At 43.5% G+C, this 24987-nt stretch overlaps 1 protein-coding gene across 3 annotated transcripts in view; it reads right to left on the minus strand.

The window, feature by feature from the left end:
• Positions 1–24987, minus strand: part of LOC126355824 (rho guanine nucleotide exchange factor 10) — a 483616-nt gene that overhangs the window by 31202 nt on the left and 427427 nt on the right. For all 3 annotated transcript variants that reach the window (XM_050006270.1, XM_050006272.1, XM_050006271.1), the window contains one exon: positions 1873–2017. In XM_050006270.1, the coding sequence (XP_049862227.1) occupies positions 1873–2017 (145 nt within the window). The remainder of the gene's footprint in view (positions 1–1872; positions 2018–24987) is intronic.

Here is a 24987-nt window from a genome sequence, read left to right on the forward strand (position 1 = left end):
AGTGGCCAGTAGCTACCACTGACCCAGTGATTCATGGACATATGCTGCCAGCTGCATTTAGAATCAGTGCTATCGGACAGCTGTTAATGGCAGTAACTAATGTCCTGTGGTACTTTGAATATTTTTATGTTGCTCATCCTGAAAGAGAACTGCTTTACCGGTGACGAACTTTCCTTGTGAAAGCTATTTTAAGTTCTTTGATTTGCACATCACTCAAACTACCTGGACTTGAGTCTTCCTGAGGGCAATTACAATTCTTTTCTCGTTAGTGCTGTGTTTGAATAAGTACTGTAATACATGCAAATCATTTAATGCATGTGCAAGTTTGGTTTTTTTTTTCTTTCTTTCTTTCTTTCTTTCTTTTTAATATATATCAACACAAATGTCATTCTCCGACGTTGCAGTCACAGTGGTTCGAGAATCGTGACAGTGAACTCAGACTGACACCTCAGCTACCGAATTCGCCCAATCTGAACCCAACAGACAAATCTGGCATGCTGTTGTGTGCCAGCATTGTGCCCGCAAAGAACCAGCCAGTAATTTAAGAGAACTGAAAGACCTGTGCACAGATGTCTAGTGCCATATATCTCCAGAAACCTACCGAGCACTGGTCAAATCCAGGCCATTCAGAATTACTGGTGTATTGGGCTCGGAAGGTGGATGAACATGCTATTAAGCAGATGGCCAATGGGTGTGTGCCAACATTCGAAGATGGATTTAGGGCCAAAAGTAATTATGAAAAAATAAATAATTGATTCAAAGGAAAATGTGTCTGGTTGCAGTTCTTTTTTACCTGTTGTAAACGGAAATGTGTCTGGCAGTGTAGTGTTGTGTCCACATCTACATCTACATTTACATCCATACTCTGCAAGCCACCTGACGGTGTGTGACGGAGGGTACCTTGAGTACCTCTATCGGTTCTCCCTTCAATTCCAGTGCCGTATTGTTCGTGGAAAGAAGGATTGTCGGTATGCCTCTCTTTGGGCTCTGATCTCTCTCATTTTATCATCACGGTCTCTTCGCGAGATATACGTAGGAGGGAGCAATATACTGCTCGACTCCTTAGTGAAGGTATGTTCTCGAAACTTCAACAAAAGCCCGTACCAAGCTACTGAACATCTCTCTCGCAGAGTCTTCCACTGGAGTTTATCTATCATCTCCCTAACACTTTCACGATTACTGAATGATCCTGCAACTAAGCGCGCTACTCTTCGTTGGCTCTTCTCTATCTCTTCTATCAACCCTATCTGGTACGGATCCTACACCGTATTCAAGCAGTGGGTGAACAAGTGTACTGTAACCTACTTCCTTTGTTTTTGGATTGCATTTCCTTAGGATTCTTCCAACGAATCTCAGTCTGGCATCTGCTTTGCCGACAACTAATTTTATATGGTGATTCCATTTTAAATCACTCCTAATGCCTACTCCCAGATAATTTATGGAATTAACTGCTTCCAGTTGCTGACCTGCTATATTGTAGCTAAATGATAACGGATCTTTCTTTCTATGTATTCGCAGCACATAAGACTTGTCTACATTGAAATTCAATTGCCATTCCCTGCACCACGCGTCAATTCGCTGCAAATCCTCCTGCATTTCAGTACATTTTTCCATTGTATCGTTATGGATGAGCACGGAAGTAAAATAACTCGGTGTAGGCACATAACCTATTTCTCTCTAACTGAAGCAAGGCAATCAGTAAGTCTGATATCCTTATCCAGACGTACGGATCACCATCGATAGTATCACAGCAGCACGGCAGATACACTCTAGTGACAGGTAAATGCAGATAAGCGTATTTCCTTCTCTGAGCCACACTGTAAGGTTATTAGCGGAGTGCTGTATGCAGGAAGGAGGAGCTGCGGTACTGACTTGTTGCTGCTGCGCTCGCTCTCGTCGCCGGATGAGAGGTCCCCGTCGGAGGCGGAGAGCCAGCAGGAATCGTCGGGGCGCGCAGCTGGCCCCGAGCCGGGCGCTGCCCGCTCCTCCCACGAGCCCGAACCCACGCGGGGCTCGTCTGCAACACACGTCACACCTCCTCGTAAACACATAAACACTGGTGTACAGGAGGAGAGCTTGCTATTCAGAGACATGACGGGAAGCAAAAACGTCTAGCCCCTTAAAAAGATTTTTTCTTTCAAGTTATGTTCCACGAAGTAATACTTTGTTATTAATACAAAAATCCTATAATGAACGAAATCACATACATAAATAGAAAGACAGCTTTTAACGCTCAAAACAATGAGTTACAACATTCTGAGGAGCACCAGTAACAAAATCCCAAGTATATTCGTGCACAATATATATATATTCACTTATAAAATTTGTTATTAACAATCCGAACGAATTCAAAAGTAATAGCAGTGTACATGGCTAAAACACTAAGAGAAAGGATGATCTTCACTACTCAAGGTTGGGAGGGGGGGGGGGGGGGGGGTAGGACATCAAACGGGCCGACTCTGAGCAGGAGAGGCACCACAGGACATTTCAATTTCCAGTGTCTATACTTTTACAAATAAATTCATAAAACTTTGTCAGCATGACCAGGAAGGATTCAGGATTCACACTCATTGCAGTGGAAGTTCTAAAAGAAAACGAAGTAATTAATTTTACGTGTGAAATTTCATCATTTTTTTCACTTACTAATGACAGCATTTGTTGCTATAGGTACACTTTTCTTCAAAAGTAAGAGAGACTGTTCGATGAATTTTGCACAGCATACAAACCATACTTAAAGGTGCATGAAACTCTAAAATTTTGCAAATCTATTAAAAACTGTGGTAAAAATTGAGGTAATTAACTATAAAATTTGTGTTTTTTCTAAACATGAAGTTTAAAATATAAATTCCTTTTTTCATAAATTAAATAAATTCTAGACTTTCATACACCCGCGAGTATGGTATGTATGTTGTGCATAATTCATCGAAGAATCTCTCTATGAAGAAAAGTGTACCTATAGCAACAAATGCAGCCAATAGCAAGTGAAAAAAATGATGAAATTTCGCACGTAAAAAAAATTATTTTTTTATGTTTTCGAACTTCCACTGCAATGACTGTGAATCCTGAATCCTTCCTGGTGATGCCGACACAGTTTTATGAATTTATTTGTAAAAGTATAGACACTGGAAATTAAAATTTCTTGAGATGCCTCTCCTGCTCCAAGTCGGCCCGTTTGACGTCCTACCACCCCCTTAAAAACCAACTTTGGCTCAGAAGGAAGTAAATTATGTTGCCACGAAAGTCTTTGGTCACTTACCTAATAGCATCAAAAGTCAGACAGATAGCCACATAGCATTTAAAAGGAAATTAAAATAATTTCTTAATGGCAACTCCTCCTACTCGTTAGATGATTTTTTTGGATATAATAAGTGAGTAATTTTCCCACCCCACCCCCCCAAAAAAATATAAAAATATTAAGTGTCATGTAAGATTTTGTGTAATGTAATATCTTGTATAGACACCTTTTATTAACCTGACACGTTCCAAATCATTACAAAGTGTCGTATTCATGATCTATGGAACAAGTACTAATCTCATCTAATCTAATCTAATTTAATTTGGACTTGGACTAAAATACCTGAAACTTCAAAGCCATCTAACCATGTATTTCACAATGATTTCCTGTGAACAAAAATCTTTGAGGGGCTTCCTGGAACACAGTGGATGTGTTTATCTCATATCACTGACGAGCATTTGTTATTCAATTGACTAAATGTCGCCACTTTCAGTCTCCAGTAGCTGTAGCTGTGTGTGTGTGTGTGTGTGTGTGTGTGTGTGTGTGTGTGTGTGTGTAGTTTTGGACACTCGACAGCAAAACGCAAGCTTTCAAGACTCTCTCTTGTGTATTGTTGTAACACACACACACACACACACACACACACATTTCCTATAACTTGCCCATAACAACAATACAGGAGAGAGACTTCAAAGCTCGCGTTTTGTTGTCGAGTATCCAAAACTGTACGCACTAATAACGATATCTAGTGGCAACCACCTCAACCAAAACACGACGGCGAGGCTACAAATGTTGTACCAGATGCTCTCCAGTGACCGAAACACTTTAACTGTCAGTGCTAGAACCGATATATGAGAGTTTCGCTGTTTTGAAAGTTTCCCGAGTACACTCGGATTTTAAGTCTTCTGTCAAAGTAATAAATACGAGATAACTCGGGGTTTTATGTTAATGGGCTAGTAAATATGGGCTCTAAAATACTATGAACACTTCATCTTTGATACTTCGAAATAAATCTCTTATACTACAAGCTCTTTCCTATCTATGGTTTGGGAGGAGACAGTATGGACTAAAACAACAAAAAATTGTCTCGTTAGCATGGGCTCTAAAATACGTATCTTACGAGCTAGAGATGTGTTTCACAATAGCAAAGATGAACAAGGTGGTCATGCTCTTAATGTAGAGTGCACATTTACTGGGCTTTTTTGCTTCGAATTATCGTTCCTGTTATATCCCTCAATACTGACCATTCCTCCAGGACCCCCACAAGAGACAAAAAACTCTGACATTGCCATTTTCTGTTTATGTACATGGTTCGATGAGTTAGTAAACGTGTTTTGTGACAGTAACTAAAACTGACAAGAAACACACAAAACTTATTGTACCTCATAGTTCTTAGTTAAATTAGTATTTTCGAAAAATAAATTACTCTGACATCTTAATGACAAAGAATCAATTAATTGTAGAAGCAAAGTACATCTTTTACGTTAATAACATGAACATGAATGCCACCTTTATGATTCAACGTTCTAAATCTTCATACAATATAGAAAACTAAATATAGAGTTTCCAATGAGTTATGAAATGAAGGTTGAAAATCTATGCAAAATATTCATTTATAACTCGATAATGTAGTATGAAATAAAATGAACAAACCAAAGACAGAACGACTGAGAAAAACCTGTTGAACATCAACAAATATAACCAACTTTAATACTCCTGGAAATGGAGGAACACGCTATAAACTTTGTGAAAATGCTTATTAGATTTGATGTCATCCACAGCACTGCATTAGCTTACAAAACACACGTTATCATGTTCATTGATTTTATCTCACCATTTTCGTGCTTTGTATTTTTTTCGTTATTCACTGACATGACTAAAACTGAACAAAACGTGTTTTCAAAACTACATTTTTCCTTGGTGACGTAAAGTGTAGTCTAAGGTCTATAACGGACTAGATGGACGCGAAAAATCTTCCTACACCATCCTGAAATTGGACAGGAGAATCGACTTTTAACAGCCTAGGTTAGAACCGATGCAGTCCTCGTCTCTCAAGGTTGTTGCAGTACTGTGCAACCAGACCAACTGGGCAGGCAAATTCGTAGCTCTATGGCAGCATTTCGCACTGTGTTAGACCCCACAGATTTCAGATGGTTCAAATTCCCTCTCTCTTTTAGAGCATAAAATAGGATTTATGTTTCTTTTGAAGAAGAACATTGTTCCAGTAGGCTACGTTTAAAATATTTTACTTGCACCGCTAGTTTCAGACACAGCAAATTGTCAAGTGCGTCAATAGTAACAGATGTGGTTAATCGTTCCGTTTGTTCACATTAGTGCGCAGAACGGACGATAACGGTCGTAATCTAAAATCTAAGGTGCATGACATGAAAGTGTTTTAGAGGACAATATCATTACTACGTTATGTACTGTAGATGCCACGAGAACACACATGCCCCAGACTGGTTGGTTGTTGTTGTGGTTGTTGTTGTTGTGGTGGCGGTGGTGCTGGTGGTCTTCAGTCCTGAGACTGGTTTGATGCAGCTCTCCATGCTACTCTATCCTGTGCAAGCTGCTTCATCTCCCAGTACCTACTGCAACCTACATCCTTCTGAATCTGCTTAGTGTACTCATCTCTCGGTCTCCCTCTACGATTTTTACCCTCCACGCTGCCCTCCAATGCTAAATTTGTGATCCCTTGATGCCTCAGAACATGTCCTACCAACCGATCCCTCCTTCTAGTCAAGTTGTGCCACAAACATCTCTTCTCATCAATCCTATTCAATACCTCCTCATTAGTTATATGATCTACCCATCTAATCTTCAGCATTCTTCTGTAACACCACATTTCGAAAGCTTCTATTCTCTTCTTGTCCAAACTATTTATCGTCCATGTTTCACTTCCATACATGGCTACACTCCAAACAAATACTTTCAGAAACGACTTCCTGATACATAAATCTATACCCGATGTTAACAAATTTCTCTTCTTCAGAAACGCTTTCCTTGCCATTGCCAGTCTACATTTTATATCCTCTCTACTTCGACCATCATCAGTTATTTTACTTGCTAAATAGCAAAACTCCTTTACTACTTTAAGTGTCTCATTTCCTAATCTAATTCCCTCAGCATCACTCGATTTAATTTGACTACATTCATTAGCCTCGTTTTGCTTTTGTTGATGTTCGTCTTATATCCTCCTTTCAAGACACTGTCCATTCCGTTCAACTGCTCTTCCAGGTCCTTTGCTGTCTGATAGAATTACAGTGTCATCGGCGAACCTCAAAGTTTTTACTTCTTCTCCATGAATTTTAATACCTACTCCGAATTTTTGTTTTGTTTCCTTTACTGCTTGCTCAATATACAGATTGAATAACATCGGGGAGAGGCTACAACCCTGTCTCCCTCCTTTCCCAACCACTGCTTCCCTTTCATGCCCCTCGACTCTTATAACTGTCATCTGGTTTCTGTACAAATTGTGAATAGCCTTTCGCTCTCTGTACTTAACCCCTGCCACCTTCAGAATTTGAAAGAGAGTATTCCAGTCAACATTGTCAAAAGCTTTCTCCAAGTCTACAAATGCTAGAAACGTAGGTTTCCCTTTTTTTAATCTTTCTTCTAAGATAAGTAGTAAGGTCAGTATTGCCTCACGTGTTCCAACATTTCTACGGAATCCAAACTGATCCTCCCCGAGGTCCGCATCTACCAGTTTTTCCATTCGTCTGTAGAGAATTCGCGTTAGTATTTTGCAGCTGTGACTTATAAAACTGATAGTTCGGTAATTTTCACATCTGACAGCACCTGCTTTCTTTGGGATTGGAATTATTATATTCTTCTTGAAGTCTGAGGGTATTTCACCTGTCTCATACATCTTGCTCACCAGCTGGTAGAGTTTTGTCATGACTGGCTCTCCCAAGGCCGTCAGTAGTTCCAATGGAATGTTGTCTACTCCGGGGGCCTTGTTTCGACTCAGGTCTTTCAGTGCTCTGTCAAATTCTTCACGCAGTATCTCCCATTTCATCTCCATCTACATCCTCTTCCATTTGCATAATATTGTCCTCAAGTACATCGCCCTTGTATAGACCCTCTATATACTCCTTCCACCTTTCTGCTTTCCCTTCTTTGGTTAGAACTGGATTGCCATCTGAGCTCTTTATATTGATACAAGTGGTTCTCTTCTCTCCAAAGGTCTCTTTTAATTTTCCTGTATGCAGTATGTATCTTACCCCTAGCGAGATAAGCTTCTATATCCTTACATTTGTTCTCTAGCCATCCCTGCTTAGCCATTTTGCACTTCCTGTCGATCTCATTTTTGAGACGTTTGTATTCCTTTTTGCCTACTTCAGTTATTGCATTTTTGTATTTTCTCCTTCCATGAAGGAAATTCAGTATCTATTCTGTTATCCAAGGATTTCAACTAGCCACCGTCTTTTTACCTACTTGATGATCTGCTGCCTTCACTATTTCATTCCTCAAAGCTACACATTCTTCTTCTACTGTATTTCTTTCCCCCATTCCTGTCATATGTTGCCTTATGCTCTCCCTTAAACTCTGTACAACCTCTGGTTTAGCCAGTTTATCCAGATCCCATCTCCTTAAATTGCCACCTTTTTGCATTTTCTTCAGTTTTAATCTACAGTTCATAACCAATAGATTGTGGTCAGAGTCCACATCTGCCCCTGGAAATGTCCTACAATTTAAAACCTGATTCCTAAATCTCTGTCTTACCATTATATAATCTATCTGATACCTTTTAGTATCTCCAGGATTCTTCCATGTATACAACCTTCTTTTATGATTCTTGAACCAAGTGTTAGCTATGATTAAGTTGTGCTCTGTGCAAAATTCTACCACTCGGCTTCCTCTTTCATTTCTTAGCCCCAGTCATATTTACCCGCTATGTTTCCTTCTCTCCCTTTTCCTACTGACGAATTCCAGTCACCCATGACTATTAAATTTTCGTCTCGCTTCACTATCTGAATAATTTCTTTTATTTGATCATACATTTCTTCAATTTCTTCGTCATCTGCAGAGCTAGTTGGCATATAAACTTGTACTACTGTAGTATGTGTGGGCTTCGTATCTATCTTGGCCACAATAATGTGTTCACTATGCTGTTTGTAGTAGCTTATCCGCATTCCTATTTTCCTATTCATTATTAAACCTACTCCTGCATTACCCCTATTTGATCTTGTGTTTATAATCCTGTATTCACCTGACCAAAAGTCTTGTTCCTCCTGCCACCGAACCTCACTAATTTCCGCTATATCTAACTTTAACCTATTCATTTCCCTTTTTAAATTTTCTAACCTACCTGCCCGATTAAGGGATCTGACATTCCACGCTCCGATCCGTAGAACGCCAGTTTTCTTTCTCCTGATAACAACGTTCTCCTGAGTAGTCCCCGCCCGGAGATCCGAATGGGGGACTATTTTACCTCCAGACTGGCAGCGCAAATAAAATATTTTAAACACAGCCTGGTGGAATAAAGTCCTCCTCCAGATTGTCGGGGCTACTGGGCTCACCCAGAAGAAAATTTGCTGTTTCGGCTGAAGCAGCTGCACTCATAGATTTAGTACGGGCTGCTGCGTTCTTCAGAGAGTACTGCACCAGCCGTGTCGTGTAAAGCTGAACGCAAAATTTGCAAGTCATCGGGTAAAGAGTAAACGGTAAACTACAATTGAGATTTTGTCAGGCAGTGTGGGGTAGTGGCGATTGAGGAAGTTGAGGTCGTATGGCAGGCACGCTGACTACCACCATGGTTATGTTGTACTGGAATTAGCGCTCCAGGGAATTGTATGGTTCTCTTTCTGTAGCTCTAGGAGACAGAGAAAAGATTGGCGATACTATTGCAGCGTTGTTCTGCAAAGGTTCGTATCCATTTTGATTGCAGAATAGCGCCGAAACTGCCAGCGCGCTAAGGAATTAGCACAATTTCTCCTGAACGGCGCGAAGAAAATAATAATAATAATAATAATAATAATAATAATAATAAACACGACAGGTAGTAATTAATTCCCGTCGCGCCAGGCAACGGTAATATGCTGTTCAGATGCGTCACAGGCAATCACGGCTAGAAATTCGAGAGAATTCTGTTGTTGTTGTTGTTGTCTTCAGTCCTGAGACTGGTTTGATGCAGCTCTCCATGCTACTCTATCCTGTGCAAGCTGCTTCATCTCCCAGTACCTACTGCAACCTACATCCTTCTGAATCTGCTTAGTGTACTCATCTCTCGGTCTCCCTCTACGATTTTTACCCTCCACGCTGCCCTCCAATGCTAAATTTGTGATCCCTTGATGCCTCAAAACATGTCCTACCAACCGATCCCTTCTTCTAGTCAAGTTGTGCCACAAACTTCTCTTCTCCCCAATCCTATTCAATACCTCCTCATTAGTTACGTGATCTATCCACCTTATCTTCAGTATTCTTCTGTAGCACCACATTTCGAAAGCTTCTATTCTCTTCTTGTCCAAACTAGTAATCGTCCATGTTTCACTTCCATACATGGCTACACTCCAAACAAATACTTTCAGAAACAACTTCCTGATCCATAAATCTATATTCGATGTTAACAAATTTCTCTTCTTCAGAAACGCTTTCCTTGCCATTGCCAGTCTACATTTTATATCCTCTCTACTTCGACCATCATCAGTTATTTTACTTCCTAAATAGCAAAACTCCTTTACTACTTTAAGTGTCTCATTTCCTAATCTAATTCCCTCAGCATCACCCGATTTAATTTGACTACATTCCATTATCCTTGTTTTGCTTTTGTTAATGTTCATCTTATATCCTCCTTTCAAGACACTGTCCATTCCGTTCAACTGCTCTTCCAGGTCCTTTGCCGTCTCTGACAGAATTACAATGTCATCGGCGAACCTCAAAGTTTTTACTTCGTCTCCATGAATTTTAATACCTACTCCGAATTTTTCTTTTGTTTCCTTTAGTGCTTGCTCAATATACAGATTGAATAACATCGGGGAGAGGCTACAACCCTGTCTCACTCCTTTCCCAACCACTGCTTCCCTTTCATGCCCCTCGACTCTTATTACTGCCATCTGGTTTCTGTACAAATTATAAATAGCCTTTCGCTCCCTGTATTTTACCCCTGCAACCTTTAGAATTTGAAAAAGAGTATTCCAGTCAACATTGTCAAAAGCTTTCTCTAAGTCTACAAATGCTAGAAACGTAGGTTTGCCTTTTCTTAATCTTTCTTCTAAGATAAGTCGTAAGGTCAGTATTGCCTCACGTGTTCCAACATTTCGACGGAATCCAAACTGATCCTCCCCGAGGTCTGCATCTACCAGTTTTTCCATTCGTCTATAAAGAATTCGCGTTAGTATTTTGCAGCCGTGGCTTATTAAACTGATAGTTCGGTAATTTTCACATCTGTCAGCACCTGCTTTCTTTGGGATTGGAATTATTATATTCTTCTTGAAGTCTGAGGGTGTTTCGCCTGTCTCATACATCTTGCTCACCAGCTGGTAGAGTTTTGTCATGACTGGCTCTCCCAAGGCCGTGAGTAGTTCTAATGGAATGTTGTCTACTCCGGGGGCCTTGTTTCGACTCAGGTCTTTCAGTGCTCTGTCAAACTCTTCACGCAGTATCGTATCTCCCATTTCGTCTTCATCTACATCCTCTTCTATTTCCATAATATTGTCCTCAAGAGAATTCTGTAATGAGAGAATTCTGTGATGATTAAAGAGTTTTTAATGAGATTCCAGTAAAGGACAGTGTTCCCTTTTGCGGAAGCCTACAAGCTGCAAATTTTAGGCTTCGATATCTGAGTATATGGGCTGTTATTCCACTGTGTCTGCAGAAGACCCAAAAGCGGGTACTGTGTGTTTGAGTCCTACTGCGCTATTGCTGAGTTATCATCTACTGTGGCACAAAGTAATTGCTGAAACTATCCAAGATGCCCATGCGCCACGAACAGCTAAGAAACAAGTAAATACAATAAATGGGAGATTGTTATGGAACATTTGACGCTATGACCCTATCGTCATCTGATAGCTTGTGCAGTGTACATTATGAAATAATGCGAATTGGAGGTGAAAATTGAATGTACAGTGTAAGATTAACACTACTGTACCCTAGGGGTAAACCAAAGGAGGTAGCACTGTTTTAAACGGATTGGTCTTGCAGAGGGGAGGATGGAGGTTCTAGGCTTCATCCGTCCACCCTGATTTAAGTTGTCCGTAGTCTACCTAAATTACTTGAGACAAATGCTGTTTCCTGCTATCAGACCACGGCCGACTACGTGTCCCATCTTTGTCGCACTCGACCTGTAAGTGGCTCTGAGCACAATGGGACTTAACATCTGTGGTCATCAGTCCCCTAGAACTTAGAACTACTTAAACCCAACGAACCTAAGGACAGCACACAACACCCAGTCAGGACCTGTATGTAAATGCCTGTATATATACAGGGTGTTTGTTTAAACTTGAGACAACTCAAGTCTCGAAAACGAAGCATCGTCCGAAAAAGTTAAAATTAGTAAAGGGGGAATCACTCTGTGCTACAACTGGCAACCTTCTAACCATCCCTCCTCCGTGGGGGGGGGTCAACTTTGCATTTTCAAATGGAATTCCTCGCCTCCTATTTTTATTGCATATTCGGATTCTATGGCAAAAAATATGTACTATTTACTAAAGCCATTGTTGTCTACTCGTAGTAGATGACGCTGTAATCGACAAATATCAAACGTGGCTGTTTTTGCAGTTAACTACGTTTGCATGTTCCAGGAACAAGCCCGTCGATGTTAAAGAGTTTTACGCTCCCATTGGGGTGCTTTACAGCGGTTAGCCGCCTACGTCACACCATTGGGGTGCTTGATTTCGCCGGCCGCAGTGGCCGCGCGCTTCTAGGCGCTTCAGTCTGGAACCGCGCGACCGCTACGGTCGCAGGTTCGAATCCTGCCTCGGGCATGGATGTGTGTAATGTCCATAGGTTAGTTAGGTTTAAGTAGTTCTAAGTAGTTGGCCATCAGATTTCTATGAAAAGTACTGCCATAAGGGTACGTATTGTACATGAAGCACGGCCGTTATCCTAGTACTTAGAAGTGCGATATCCTAAGCGTCGAAATTAACTGTTTAATGTTATATGTGATTTTAACATAGTGTTAAGCTAACGTACAAACAGTGCTCGTTGGGCATATGACGTTTGCAAATAGTTCAAATGGCTCTGAGCACTATGGGACTTAACATCGGAGGTCATAAGTCCCATAGAACTTAGAACTACTTAAACCTAACTAACCTAAGGACATCACAATCATCCATGCTCGAGGCAGGATTCGAACCTGCGACCGTAGCAGCCGCGTGATTCCGGACTGAAGCGCCTAGAACCGCTCGGCCCGGAACAATTTCCAAATACCGCGTATCGCTTAAGAGCGTCATTTCTGAGGAAGAATGTGCGACATATGACACTTCACACAGGAGAAACGACATTTTCTGGTACAAGCAAAATCCCCATTAAGTGCACGGGCTGGAAAAGAACACGTCTTATGTTACGATGTGAGCAGGGATTTCATCACGGTAAATCTTAGGACATATTTTGTTATTGATACACGAATGGAAGTTCGTATTCCGACAAACCTGTGTAATTACCTTATATCGAAGACAAAGGAATCGTGGATCGCGTGTGATTACATCAAGGGCGAGCTCCAGATACTTATTCATCGATGATCAATTTTGAGACCACTGGGTTGAGCACTCATCAATAACCCCCCCCCCCACGGAACGGCCACAATGAAGCCAGACGTAATTGTTGAGCCATGTTATGAAATAAATCCAAAAAGCGCCCCTTTCCTCCCGGAAATCAGTAGCCAAATTTTTTTCGATTCGAGTAAAGAGACTGAATTATCAGCTTTGACGAAGTTAATGGCGTCATTGCGTTCACTGCTCTCTTGTATTTTAAATTGGTGTAGGGTTTTCACGTTTGCTCCCCCTAAATATGTGAGAAAATAAATCGTCTCCATATTGTTGATAGTGGTTCAGAAATACTCGTCCGCTTGAAAATGTTTATCCATTGGGTTGGTCGAAAACCCGATAAGCATTTGAGTAGTCACCGCGCAGACAATTTGCGATATCTGAGTTTTTCTGTCGGAAATCGTGTAAATAGCAGTGCGTCCAATACGACGAAATTCATCAGCCCGAGCGCCAGTTGTCAATATTGTCGACCAGATCTTAGTGTGGTTTCCTTCACCCGTACTGGTAGGCACACAAACTAGGCACTATTTTTATGAGTATGAGCAGGTGTAGGTCCTCTTGCACATAAAAGTCGAGTAACAGCAGCAGTTTTAGAAACCACTGATGTGTGGTTTTACTCACTACTGAAACGACAGCTTCTGTGACTTTCAAAACTCGCACGCAACTGCAATGACGAACGACCGTGGATTCTTACCACCTATTGTGGATACTAGTCTGTTGTCGGACACAACACAAAACCAGCTTCGCTGCTACTTTTCGAAAAATAAATAATATAAAGAAATAACGCTGCACTGGCATACAAAGAAACAAGACACCTGGAGCAGAGAAGTGGTAGTTGTCGGGGATGAATTATGCAAAGAAGCGGGGAAGCCGGACAAGTGCGCTCCCGTGTTTACGTAAGACGCAGTGAGGTGCGGCGCCTGGACTTGGGAACCAGCCGGCGTCGACGCGGCGTGTTTCGACATCTGCCTGGATACTCTTTTCTCGCGCAAGACGCGCCTAAGCGCCGAGGACGGGCAACTCCAAGGCGAGGACCATGCTCCAGTGAGAGGGATACAGCAACCTGCTTGCCGATGTAATGACTGCTATCTACAGGGGATCTCATGCTGATTCCATACTTCTACACTACTGGCCATTAGAATTACTACACCAAGAAGAAATGCAGATGATAAACGGGTATTCATCGGGCAAATATATTATACTAGAATTGACATGTGATTACATTTTCACGGAATTTGGGTGCATACATCCTGAGAGATCAGTACCCAGAACAACCACTTCTGGCCATAATAACGGCCTTGATACCCCTGGGCATTGAGACAAACAGAGCTTGGACGGCGGGCGTACAGGTACAGCTGCCCATGCAGCTTCGACACGATACCACAGTTCATCAAGAGTAGTGACTGGCGTATTGTGACGAGCCAGTTGCTCGGCCACCACTCACCATACGTTTTCATTTGGTGAGAGATCTGGAGAATGTGCTGGCCAGGGCAGCAGTCGAACATTTTCTGTATCCAGAGAGGCCCGTTCAGGACCTGCGACATGCGGTCGTGCATTATCCTACTGAAATGTAGGGATTCGCAGGGATAGAATGAAGGGTAGAGCCACGGGACGTAACACATCTGAAATGTAACGCCCACTGTTCACAGTGCCGTCAATGCGAACAAGAAGTGACCGAGACGTGTAACCAATAGCACCCCATACCATCACACCGGGTGATACGCCAGTATGGCGATGACGAATACACGCTTCAAATGTGCGTTCACCGCGATGTCGCCAAACACGGATGCGACAATCGTGATGCTGGAAATAGAACCTGGATTCATCCGAAAAAATGACGTTTACCATTCGTGCTCCCAGGTTCGTCATTGAGTACACCATCACAGGCGCTCCTGTCTGTGATGCAGCGTCAAGGGTAACCGCAGCCATGGTCTCCGAGCTGATAGCCCATGATGCTGCAAATGTCGTCGAACTCTTCGTGCAGATGGTTGTTGCCTTGCAAACGTCCCCATCTGTTGACTCAGGGATCGAGACGTGGCTGCACGATCCGCTACAGGCGTGCGCATAAGATGCCTGTCATCTCGACTGCTAGTGATACGAGGCCGTTGGGACCCAGCACGGCGTTCCGTATTACCCTCCTGAAACCACCGATTCCATAATCTGCTAACAGTCATTGGATCTCGACCAACGCGAGCAGCAATGTCTCGATACGATAAACCGCAATGGCGACAGGCTACAATCCGATCTTTATCAAAGTCGGAAACTTGATGGTACGCATGTGTCCTCCTTACACGAGGCATCACAACAACGTTTCACGAGGCAACGCCGGTCAACTGCTGTTTGTGTATGAGAAATCGGTTGGGAACTTTCCTCATGTCAGCACGTTGTAGGTGTCGCCACCGGCGCCAACCTTGTGTGAATGCTCTGAAAAGCTAATCATTTGCATATCACAGCATCTTCTTCCTGTCCGTTAAACTTCGAGCCTGTATCACGTCATCTTCGTGGTGTAGCAATTTTAATGGCCAGTAGTGTAGATTTCCAGAATGTTTATGACACCGTTCCCTCTACCGGTTTCTAATTAGATTGCTTGCCTATGGAGTAATTCTCAGTTGCGCGATTGGAATGGTTATTTCCTGTCAGAGAGTTGTTCTTAATCAATTTAGCCCATAATTTACGAGGTGACTTTTTTCTGTAACATATGAAATCCACTAGCGGAAATTAATAAATCTAGTCGGATAGCGACAATGGTTCGAGCCTCATCATACTTAAATGCGGATTATCGGTGGACCATCTCAGTTTTGTGTGATTGCCGGTCAAATGTGGATGTGTCACAGGATTCCGCAAAGTCTGCAATCTGCGATTGTAATCAACGAGACCAATTGCGCAAGTATTTTGGAAACAGTATTTTTTTAAACTGGTTTCTATATTATTTATGAACGGATTAACATATGAACAATCGTGCAATTACATTAAAATTTTGAGACGATAATCATGGATCATAGGGAAGAAGCTCAAATTTTAGCGTCGCTGGATGAGGTATTCCTAGTGGAAAATCAGCCATCAACCTTGGGAATGACACAGAGGAGTTCTGGAGGTCGCCGCCGTGACTGTAGAACAACATAAAATGTAAGTGCTCGAAAACTGTGTAGCGTGCATCAAATCCATTTGAACCCATCATTCTCAGATCTCTGTCTTGTTCCCAAAATCTTGAATAGAATTTAATTCAATATTTATTTTTATAAGCTCGATCCAAGCCAATGTCATTTTATTTGAAATTGTGACTTATTATTAAAATTTTGTTGTTTTTTGCCATAAGGAAAACTTTTAATTTTTTATGATAACTTTTAATAAACATTACTATGAGCAACACATGGAAAATTCAATTTCTTTTTTTTCCAAATTCAATGGCTTCTTCTTTTTTAGATGGGAAAATGCCATACACAGATAATCCATGCGACCACTTAAGTTTATTTTTAGTGTGCGATGACTGCCGGGTTAACTAAATACTTACAAACAACTGAACTGGAATCATCTCATACGAAATGGCATGGGGCAAGCGAACCAAAGACTGCATTTTACTGGCGGGAGATGCAACAAATCTACTCAAGTGACTGCCTTCAGCACTGGAAAGCTGCTCAAGTGACTGCCTTCAGCACTGGAAAGCTGCTCAAGTGACTGCCTTCAGCACTGGAAAGCTGCTCAAGTGACTGCCTTCAGCACTGGAAAGCTGCTCAAGTGACTGCCTTCAGCACTGGAAAGCTGCTCAAGTGACTGCCTTCAGCACTGGAAAGCTGCTCAAGTGACTGCCTTCAGCACTGGAAAGCTGCTCAAGTGACTGCCTTCAGCTCTGGAAAGCTGCTCAAGTGACTGCCTTCAGCACTGGAAAGCTGCTCAAGTGACTGCCTTCAGCACTGGAAAGCTGCTCAAGTGACTGCCTTCAGCACTGGAAAGCTGCTCAAGTGACTGCCTTCAGCACTGGAAAGCTGCTCAAGTGACTGCCTTCAGCACTGGAAAGCTGCTCAAGTGACTGCCTTCAGCACTGGAAAGCTGCTCAAGTGACTGCCTTCCTCACTGGAAAGCTGCTCAAGTGACTGCCTTCAGCACTGGAAAGCTGCTCAAGTGACTGCCTTCAGCACTGGAAAGCTGCTCAAGTGACTGCCTTCAGCACTGGAAAGCTGCTCAAGTGACTGCCTTCAGCACTGGAAAGCTGCTCAAGTGACTGCCTACAACACTCTTGTCGTTCTATTCAAGAGTTATGCTACAGGGTAGGGGATCCTTACGAGGCGAGATTGACGGAAGGCATCGCAAAGTTCAAAGAAAAGAAGCTTGTTCTGTGTTAGCTTGGAATAGTGGAGTGTGTGTGTGTGTGTGTGTGTGTGTGTGTGTGTGTGTGTGTGTGTGTGTGTTATACGGATATCTGACAAGCGAGTTGGGGCTGTAATCAAAACAAATGCGTTTTTTAACTGCGGCGATATCTTTACATGACATTTCAATCAACACTTCCTCCTCCGAATGCCAAAATTTTTTTTGACTCTCACCTTCATGGAGAGAATAAACAGAGATAGAAGGATACGTTTTGGTGTTCATTTTCCCCTCTTGCTGTTTAGGAGAGGAACAGTCGAGAAACACCCTTAACGCACCTAAATGTGAACTGCTGAGTAATCGTGCAGATGTAGATGAACACGCGTTACATCATGCTACTGTTACTTCAAGGCGGTGTCAAACGTCGTTCTCTGTAAAAACTAACCATTGTTGCTTCAGTACCTCGGAGGAGTAACAACAGTACTTGCTCCGTCTCTTAGTTCTCGTCTTTGTTTATGTAGAAAACAAATCCCTATTTTCGCCATGGTTCAGAAGACTGTGCCTAGTAAAGAACAATGGTGTTCAAATCAACGTTTGAGTTGACGTAAGTCATACGTACGAGCACGCAGTTACTTTTGTTTGATGATCATGGGTAGAGTTCGTGGAAGATAATAGTGCAATGGCGCTTCATGAAAACAATACCAAAATCTCCAGGATTACGGGATATATTAGCCAAATTTGAAGTGCGTCTCATCTTAGCTGCAAGCAGATGAAACGTGATATCTATAAATTAGACGAAAATACAGATACCTATAACTAGCGCTCAAACATTTTTAAAATCAGTCGGCCATTGCCAGCAAGCACCCACATTTTAGTGACCATATGAAACAATACACAAAAGTGCACGAGCACGCGAAATTTATTGCGTGTTTATTGGGTTAGTTTTAAGAGAAAATGGTATTTAGTAAGTAATAAAAACGTCGTCTATAAGAAATTCACGCAACAAATGCGTTAGGAATGGTCATCTGCATAATACATTAGAAAAAGCCTCTAACTTAGTATACCTAGAATACTGTATGAAAATCTGAGCTGCATGTTAACGGTGCCTTTAGTTTAATGGGAGCAGTATTGACATTTTCAACAAAAATAAATGAAGATGTTACAGGCTTCCAGTTTCAGGAAAATACTGCACTTCATAACCCAGAAAAGATTATCTTACTATTCCTAGATATAATGCATAAGGGCATCAATGATATCGGAGCAACGACAGAAACATGAAAGTAGAATCTTACCGGTGAGTAAGTGCGGGTGATACAGGAAAATGTTCAAATGATATGGCGTGCAATAATACTCGCTGTAAAATAGTGTGGCTTGCGGAGTGTAAACAGAGAGGGCTACCCACTTCTTCCACACAGACAGTTGCCGTAAACAGCACTATAATAGTCGGCAATGAGCGCAGTATAATGAGGAAGAGAGACAAACGCAATGGTGGGCGAAACGCGTGGAGGAGGAACAGCCAATAGACTAGAAGGAAACGTGGGACGTGAGATAGCAGCGGCAGGAAATAAGAGGTTATAGTGAAAGGGAAACGATAAAGGAACAAGTGGAAAAGCGAGGAGGTGGTCGAAACAGAGACGCGCGTTCTTCTCTCCTTGGGTGTACACTGTCGAGTGACGAAATCGCCAGCCGACTCGGGAACAGAAGCAATGTTTGTTGTGTCCATTTTGAATGATTTCGAAAACCTATGCAGTGCCGCTATGGTAAAAGATGGTTAACGATCGTATTTACAACAGAACGCCCACCATTGGATTTGTCTCTCATTATACAGCGCTCATTGCCGACTATTATAGTGCTGTATACGGCAAATGACTGGTGTTCAAGATGTGGGTAGCCCTCTCTGTTCAAAAGTGGGGCAACTGTCAATACCTGCAATTTTTCGTAACATTTCCTCTTTCTTACTTTCGGACTACTATTGCGTCCCAAATTTCAAGAAATGGTTGGCGGGACAAATATTTTATCCAAACGAGGAGGTGATTGCAGCAACTAATAGCTATTTTGCAGACTTGGACAATTCCTATTATTCAGAAGGGATCAACAAATTAGAACAGCGTTGGACGAAGTGTGTAAGTCTAAAAGGAGACTATGTCGAAAAATAAGAAAGGTTTACCCCAAACACGTAAGTAGTTTTTATTTTTGCACGTACTTTTCAAACGACGCTCGTATTTTGCCTTGCGACAAGGCAATTGTGCGTGCAAACACGCCAGCTGAACTCATTTCTGTGGTAGGCGGTTCACTTCTGGTGAATGCAATTGTTTCTCACACGAAACTGGAAATCCTGATCGATATTTCCACGCATAATGCGTTAGGACTAATTTCAAACACGTGCAATCCGTTAACCGAGTTTCTGTCCCACGTAACTTTTTCTTTTTTAAAGACGGCCATTTCCGTACAACTGTATCCTGTATATCGGACACCAGTAAGTTTCAGCTGGTTGTGTTCACCCTCAGTACAGAACGCTTGCCTATACTTAGAGAGTAGCGGCTGAGCTTTGCTCTGCAATTAGGGGGTCCGCCGTATGCAGCGTCCTCCATCAGGCGAGTGTTAACGCAATTGGAGGCGGCCTAACCGTTTAAAGAGGCCACATCCGCCCATCCAAAGAACCCACGCTCGCAGCACCCTCTCTCTGGCGCAGCAACGCAGGCCATCACCGCCGCCGAGTATAGCTTACGTGGCATTGGCGCGTACCGCTACCGCTCGTAACATAAGCCGTCCAAACACAACATAGCGCCGCCCCCCCTCCCGACATTCGTCGCTTTGCAGCGCTGTAGAACTAGTTAACACGGAATCACGTCATCTTCCACGACTGGGGTAAGTCATGACGGGTGGAGAGGTGTGCATGCGCCAATCGGTTTGTACGGAACAAGCGCAATGAGATGGGTGACGTGCAGACACGTGACAATGTCAGAAAGGAGCTACCGTGTTTCGATGTGCCCGTGGCCACATCGTGAGCGAAGCTCTCTCATCGGACTGTCCAAAGTGTCTCCAAGGAATGGAGTACCACTCGCAGCCATGCAGGACAGCGTGGGAACATTGGTGCTAATAAGATCCTAAACGGCGGGGGTCGGTCGCAAAACAAGTGACAGGAATTATTTCTGTCAGTAAATGCAGATCCATCTGAATCAGTTTACGGGCGAACACTGTATGCAGTGGACATTTGGAGATGGGTACGTCGCGAAACGCCGGTGCTCATAGCAGCACATAAACCTGCTCGACTTCAATGGACAAAAAACTGGGCTGTGGTGGACTGACGGCCTGTGGAGTGCTCCGTCAAGTATTCCGAGGCGGTTTAACCTGTCATGTGTAGTTCAGGCCGGCCGTGGTTCATTTATACACTCCTGGAAATGGAAAAAAGAACACATTGACACCGGTGTGTCAGACCCACCATACTTGCTCCGGACACTGCGAGAGGGCTGTACAAGCAATGATCACACGCACGGCACAGCGGACATACCAGGAACCGCGGTGTTGGCCGTCGAATGGCGCTAGCTGCGCAGCATTTGTGCACCGCCGCCGTCAGTGTCAGCCAGTTTGCCGTGGCATACGGAGCTCCATCGCAGTCTTTAACACTGGTAGCATGCCGCGACAGCGTGGACGTGAACCGTATGTGCAGTTGACGGACTTTGAGCGAGGGCGTATAGTGGGCATGCGGGAGGCCGGGTGGACGTACCGCCGAATTGCTCAACACGTGGGGCGTGAGGTCTCCACAGTACATCGATGTTGTCGCCAGTGGTCGGCGGAAGGTGCACGTGCCCGTCGACCTGGGACCGGACCGCAGCGACGCACGGATGCACTCCAAGACCGTAGGATCCTACGCAGTGTGGTAGGGGACCGCACCGCCACTTCCCAGCAAATTAGGGACACTGTTGCTCTTGGGGTATCGGCGAGGACCATTCGCAACCGTCTCCATGAAGCTGGGCTACGGTCCCGCACACCGTTAGGCCGTCTTCCGCTCACGCCCCAACATCGTGCAGCCCGCCTCCAGTGATGTCGCGACAGGCGTGAATGGAGGGACGAATGGAGACGTGTCGTCTTCAGCGATGAGAGTCGCTTCTGCCTTGGTGCCAATGATGGTCGTATGCGTGTTTGGCGCCGTGCAGGTGAGCGCCACAATCAGGACTGCATACGACCGAGGCACACAGGGCCAACACCCGGCATCATGGTGTGGGGAGCGATCTCCTACACTGGCCGTACACCTCTGGTGATCGTCGAGGGGACACTGAATAGTGCACGGTACATCCAAACCGTCATCGAACCCATCGTTCTACCATTCCTAGACCGGCAAGGGAACTTGCTGTTCCAACAGGACAATGCACGTCCGCATGTATCCCGTGCCACCCAACGTGCTCTAGAAGGTGTAAATCAACTACCCTGGCCAGCAAGATCTCCGGATCTGTCCCCCATTGAGCATGTTTGGGACTGGATGAAGCGTCGTCTCACGCGGTCTGCACGTCCAGCACGAACGCTGGTCCAACTGAGGCGCCAGGTGGAAATGGCATGGCAAGCCGTTCCACAGGACTACATCCAGCATCTCTACGATCGTCTCCATGGGAGAATAGCAGCCTGCATTGCTGCGAAAGGTGGATATACACTGTACTAGTGCCGACATTGTGCATGCTCTGTTGCCTGTGTGTATGTGCCTGTGGTTCTGTCAGTGTGATCATGTGATGTATCTGACCCCAGGAATGTGTCAATAAAGTTTCCCCTTCCTGGGACAATGAATTCACGGTGTTCTTATTTCAATTTCCAGGAGTGTATTTTCGGGGTGTTTTTGTGCCATGGCATGGGTCCACCCATTCACGATCCCCTGAACACGAAATAGGATGTTCGTTTCGATATTCTCACTGATCCTTTCTTCTACATATTCATGACGAGTATGATATGCACACTCTGTCATCTTGAATGACAAGAGATATATTCAAAGACCCGTATCCCTGTATTCCTGGTTTGACAAGCATTCCGACATTTTACTGAACCTCGATTTGCCGACCAAGAAAACCGATCTTAACCCCACTGAAAACGTCTGCGGCTGTTTGGAACAGCACGTGAAACGTATTCACTAACATCCTCGCACTCTGGCATCTCAATGGGATAGAACATTCCGTGAGTGACTTCAAATGGATTATGGCATACCTGAAAAAGTTTGTTGACATTCTTCCTTGCCGTATCGAGTCCTTTATCAAGGCTAGAGGCCGTCTTTCATTGTATTAGCGTTGTCTCCCAGTGGTGACTGAATTTTTGCCCATTGTGATTAAGCATTGTAAAAACTGTGAGCATTTCAACCTATCGGTATTACTTATACCTCGAACGGTTACTGCACGTTTCCGAGAACACACATCGCCACCACAAACAACAGCCACCACCATCGCCATCGGATCACATCATCTCTGTGTTCCCCTCTGCCACATTACTCAGGTATCAATTCTGCAATTTCTTGGCATGCTCTTTCAGAAGTTAGGAAACTGCACAGAAAAGTGTTAATGGTAATGGTAGCGCATACGAAGGTGAAATGACAAGTATATTCCGGTAACGAAATCCTGTTATCCTAAACTCCCGGAGACGATTAACGCATCAACAAAAGTGAAGATGTTTTTCGTGTTCGTTAAGAGTTAATACTGACAATGTTACCAAAACGATGAATCAAATGCGAGACCAAAGACTCCAACATTTTTGCGTAACACATTTCTTACATGTATCCAAAGTAAGTATTAGTGAAATATGGAGGCGAAATAAGTAAAATATAGTGTTTCACGTGCAGTCGACAAACGAGGTGATTAGCGACGCAGCACAAACTCTGATTGTGGAAGGAAATCTGTCGTGCCGTTTTCAAAGGGCATGTGTCTTAAACGATTTAGGGAAATCACGGAAACCTTAGATCTGGACAGCAAGACGGGGATTTGTACCGTCGTCATCCCAAATGCGATCTAGTGTACTAACAACATGGGATGGAGAAAAATATGGAAACACCAAAGCACAACACATTACCATGCCTAATACGGTGTAGGAAACCGATGGCATTCAAAACAGCCGCTCACAGAATGCATAAATATAGCTCCTGTATGATTTTCAAAGGACTCTTATTCCATTATTCCTGCAAAATAGTGATAAATTTAGGTAACGATGATGGAGAGCGATCACACAACCTTCTCTTTAAATTAGGCCACAAAAGCTCAATAATATTGAGCTCTGGTGACTGTGGTGGCCGGGAGAGATGAGACAATTCATCCTCGTGCTCACAAAATCAGTCCTGGGCGACGGGAGCTGTACGAACAGGGGTGCTGTGGTCTTGGAGCACAGCATCAACTTTGGCGAACAAATATTGTACCAGTGGATGAATCTGATCAGCCAAAATCCTTGCCAATAACGCCACTTGCAGAGTAACCATTGGGCCCATGGAATACCACTATATGGATGCCAAATAATCACCGAACACATCTACACCCGTCCAGTTTCACTCTTGGGGCATAAGCTCGGCCAGAAGCTGGAAAATGTGTGAAACAAAACTCTCATCCGACCTAATGAAATCACTGGGGGGGGGGGGGGGGACAACAAGCTGCTAGGTCATCGGTCCCTAATGGCTCCGGCAGCACATTTTCCTGCCACGGCATTTGACTCATTAATGAGTAGCTTTGGAATGCCAGCTGGCCCCTCAAACCCCAGCTTGTCGGACTCCCTACGTATTGTTTTGATACTGACAGGATCACAAGTGCGTAGTTGAGTTATGCAGTGATTTTTGCAGTTGTCTTATTTTTCGTCCCAATGCTGTTAAATGTTCGACTGCGACGATCACGTGTGACTTAGCGTTGAGATTTAGCGGATGATGTTTTTTCGCTTTCCCTGTATACGGAATACGTCTTCTACACTGTGCCTCTTGATACACCAAAGACTACCGCTACGTTTGTTCCGGAAGCACCAGCACCAACAATTTGTGCACCCACACAAGAGCAGCAACAATTTGTCAGTGTTAGAAAGCACTGAGCTCCGACATAATGCACTCAGAACTACAACAGCACTCTTCTGACCACAACTGACTCTTGCGATGTTTTGAGGGCATTGCACGGATGCCGTTCGTTGTCAAATACAACATCGCCACCTGCAACCATGCATTTCTCGCGATGTTTCCATATTCGCTCGGTGGATACGGAAGAACAAAAACGTAAATTTATAGCGAAGAATATCAGTTCATTGTTCTCGACAATACGTTTTCTTCGCAACTGCCTCAGGGACGGTTATCGGACCGCATGAAGGACAGAAAAGAAAAAAGTCGAGTGTTGGATGTCCCGTTGACGATGAGGTTATTAGCGACACAGCACAAACCCTGACGGGGGAAGAAAACTGACTGTGCCCTTTCGAAAGAACCATACCAGTGTCCTTCGTAAGCGATTTAGTGCAACCAAGAAAAAATAAATACAGAAAGCCGGACTAGGATTTGTACTGCCACTCTCTCAAATACACGTCCGTCCAGTGTCTTACCACTGCGCCGCGTCGCTCGTTGAGGGTTTGGGCATGAAATTTGGAAAAGGAAATATGGAGGCATTTAGGAAGACCTTGGGTGCTTCAACTTTACGACAGTAATTTATAACGAAACATTACACAATCTGCGGAGAAAAAAGTATAAGAATATTACAAATGCATAGGAATAGGATGAGTTCGCTTTAAGGTTGTAAATGTAGCTTTGAAAATCTGTGG

This window comes from Schistocerca gregaria, chromosome 3 (assembly GCF_023897955.1).
Source record: "Schistocerca gregaria isolate iqSchGreg1 chromosome 3, iqSchGreg1.2, whole genome shotgun sequence".
NCBI lineage: Eukaryota > Metazoa > Arthropoda > Insecta > Orthoptera > Acrididae > Schistocerca > Schistocerca gregaria.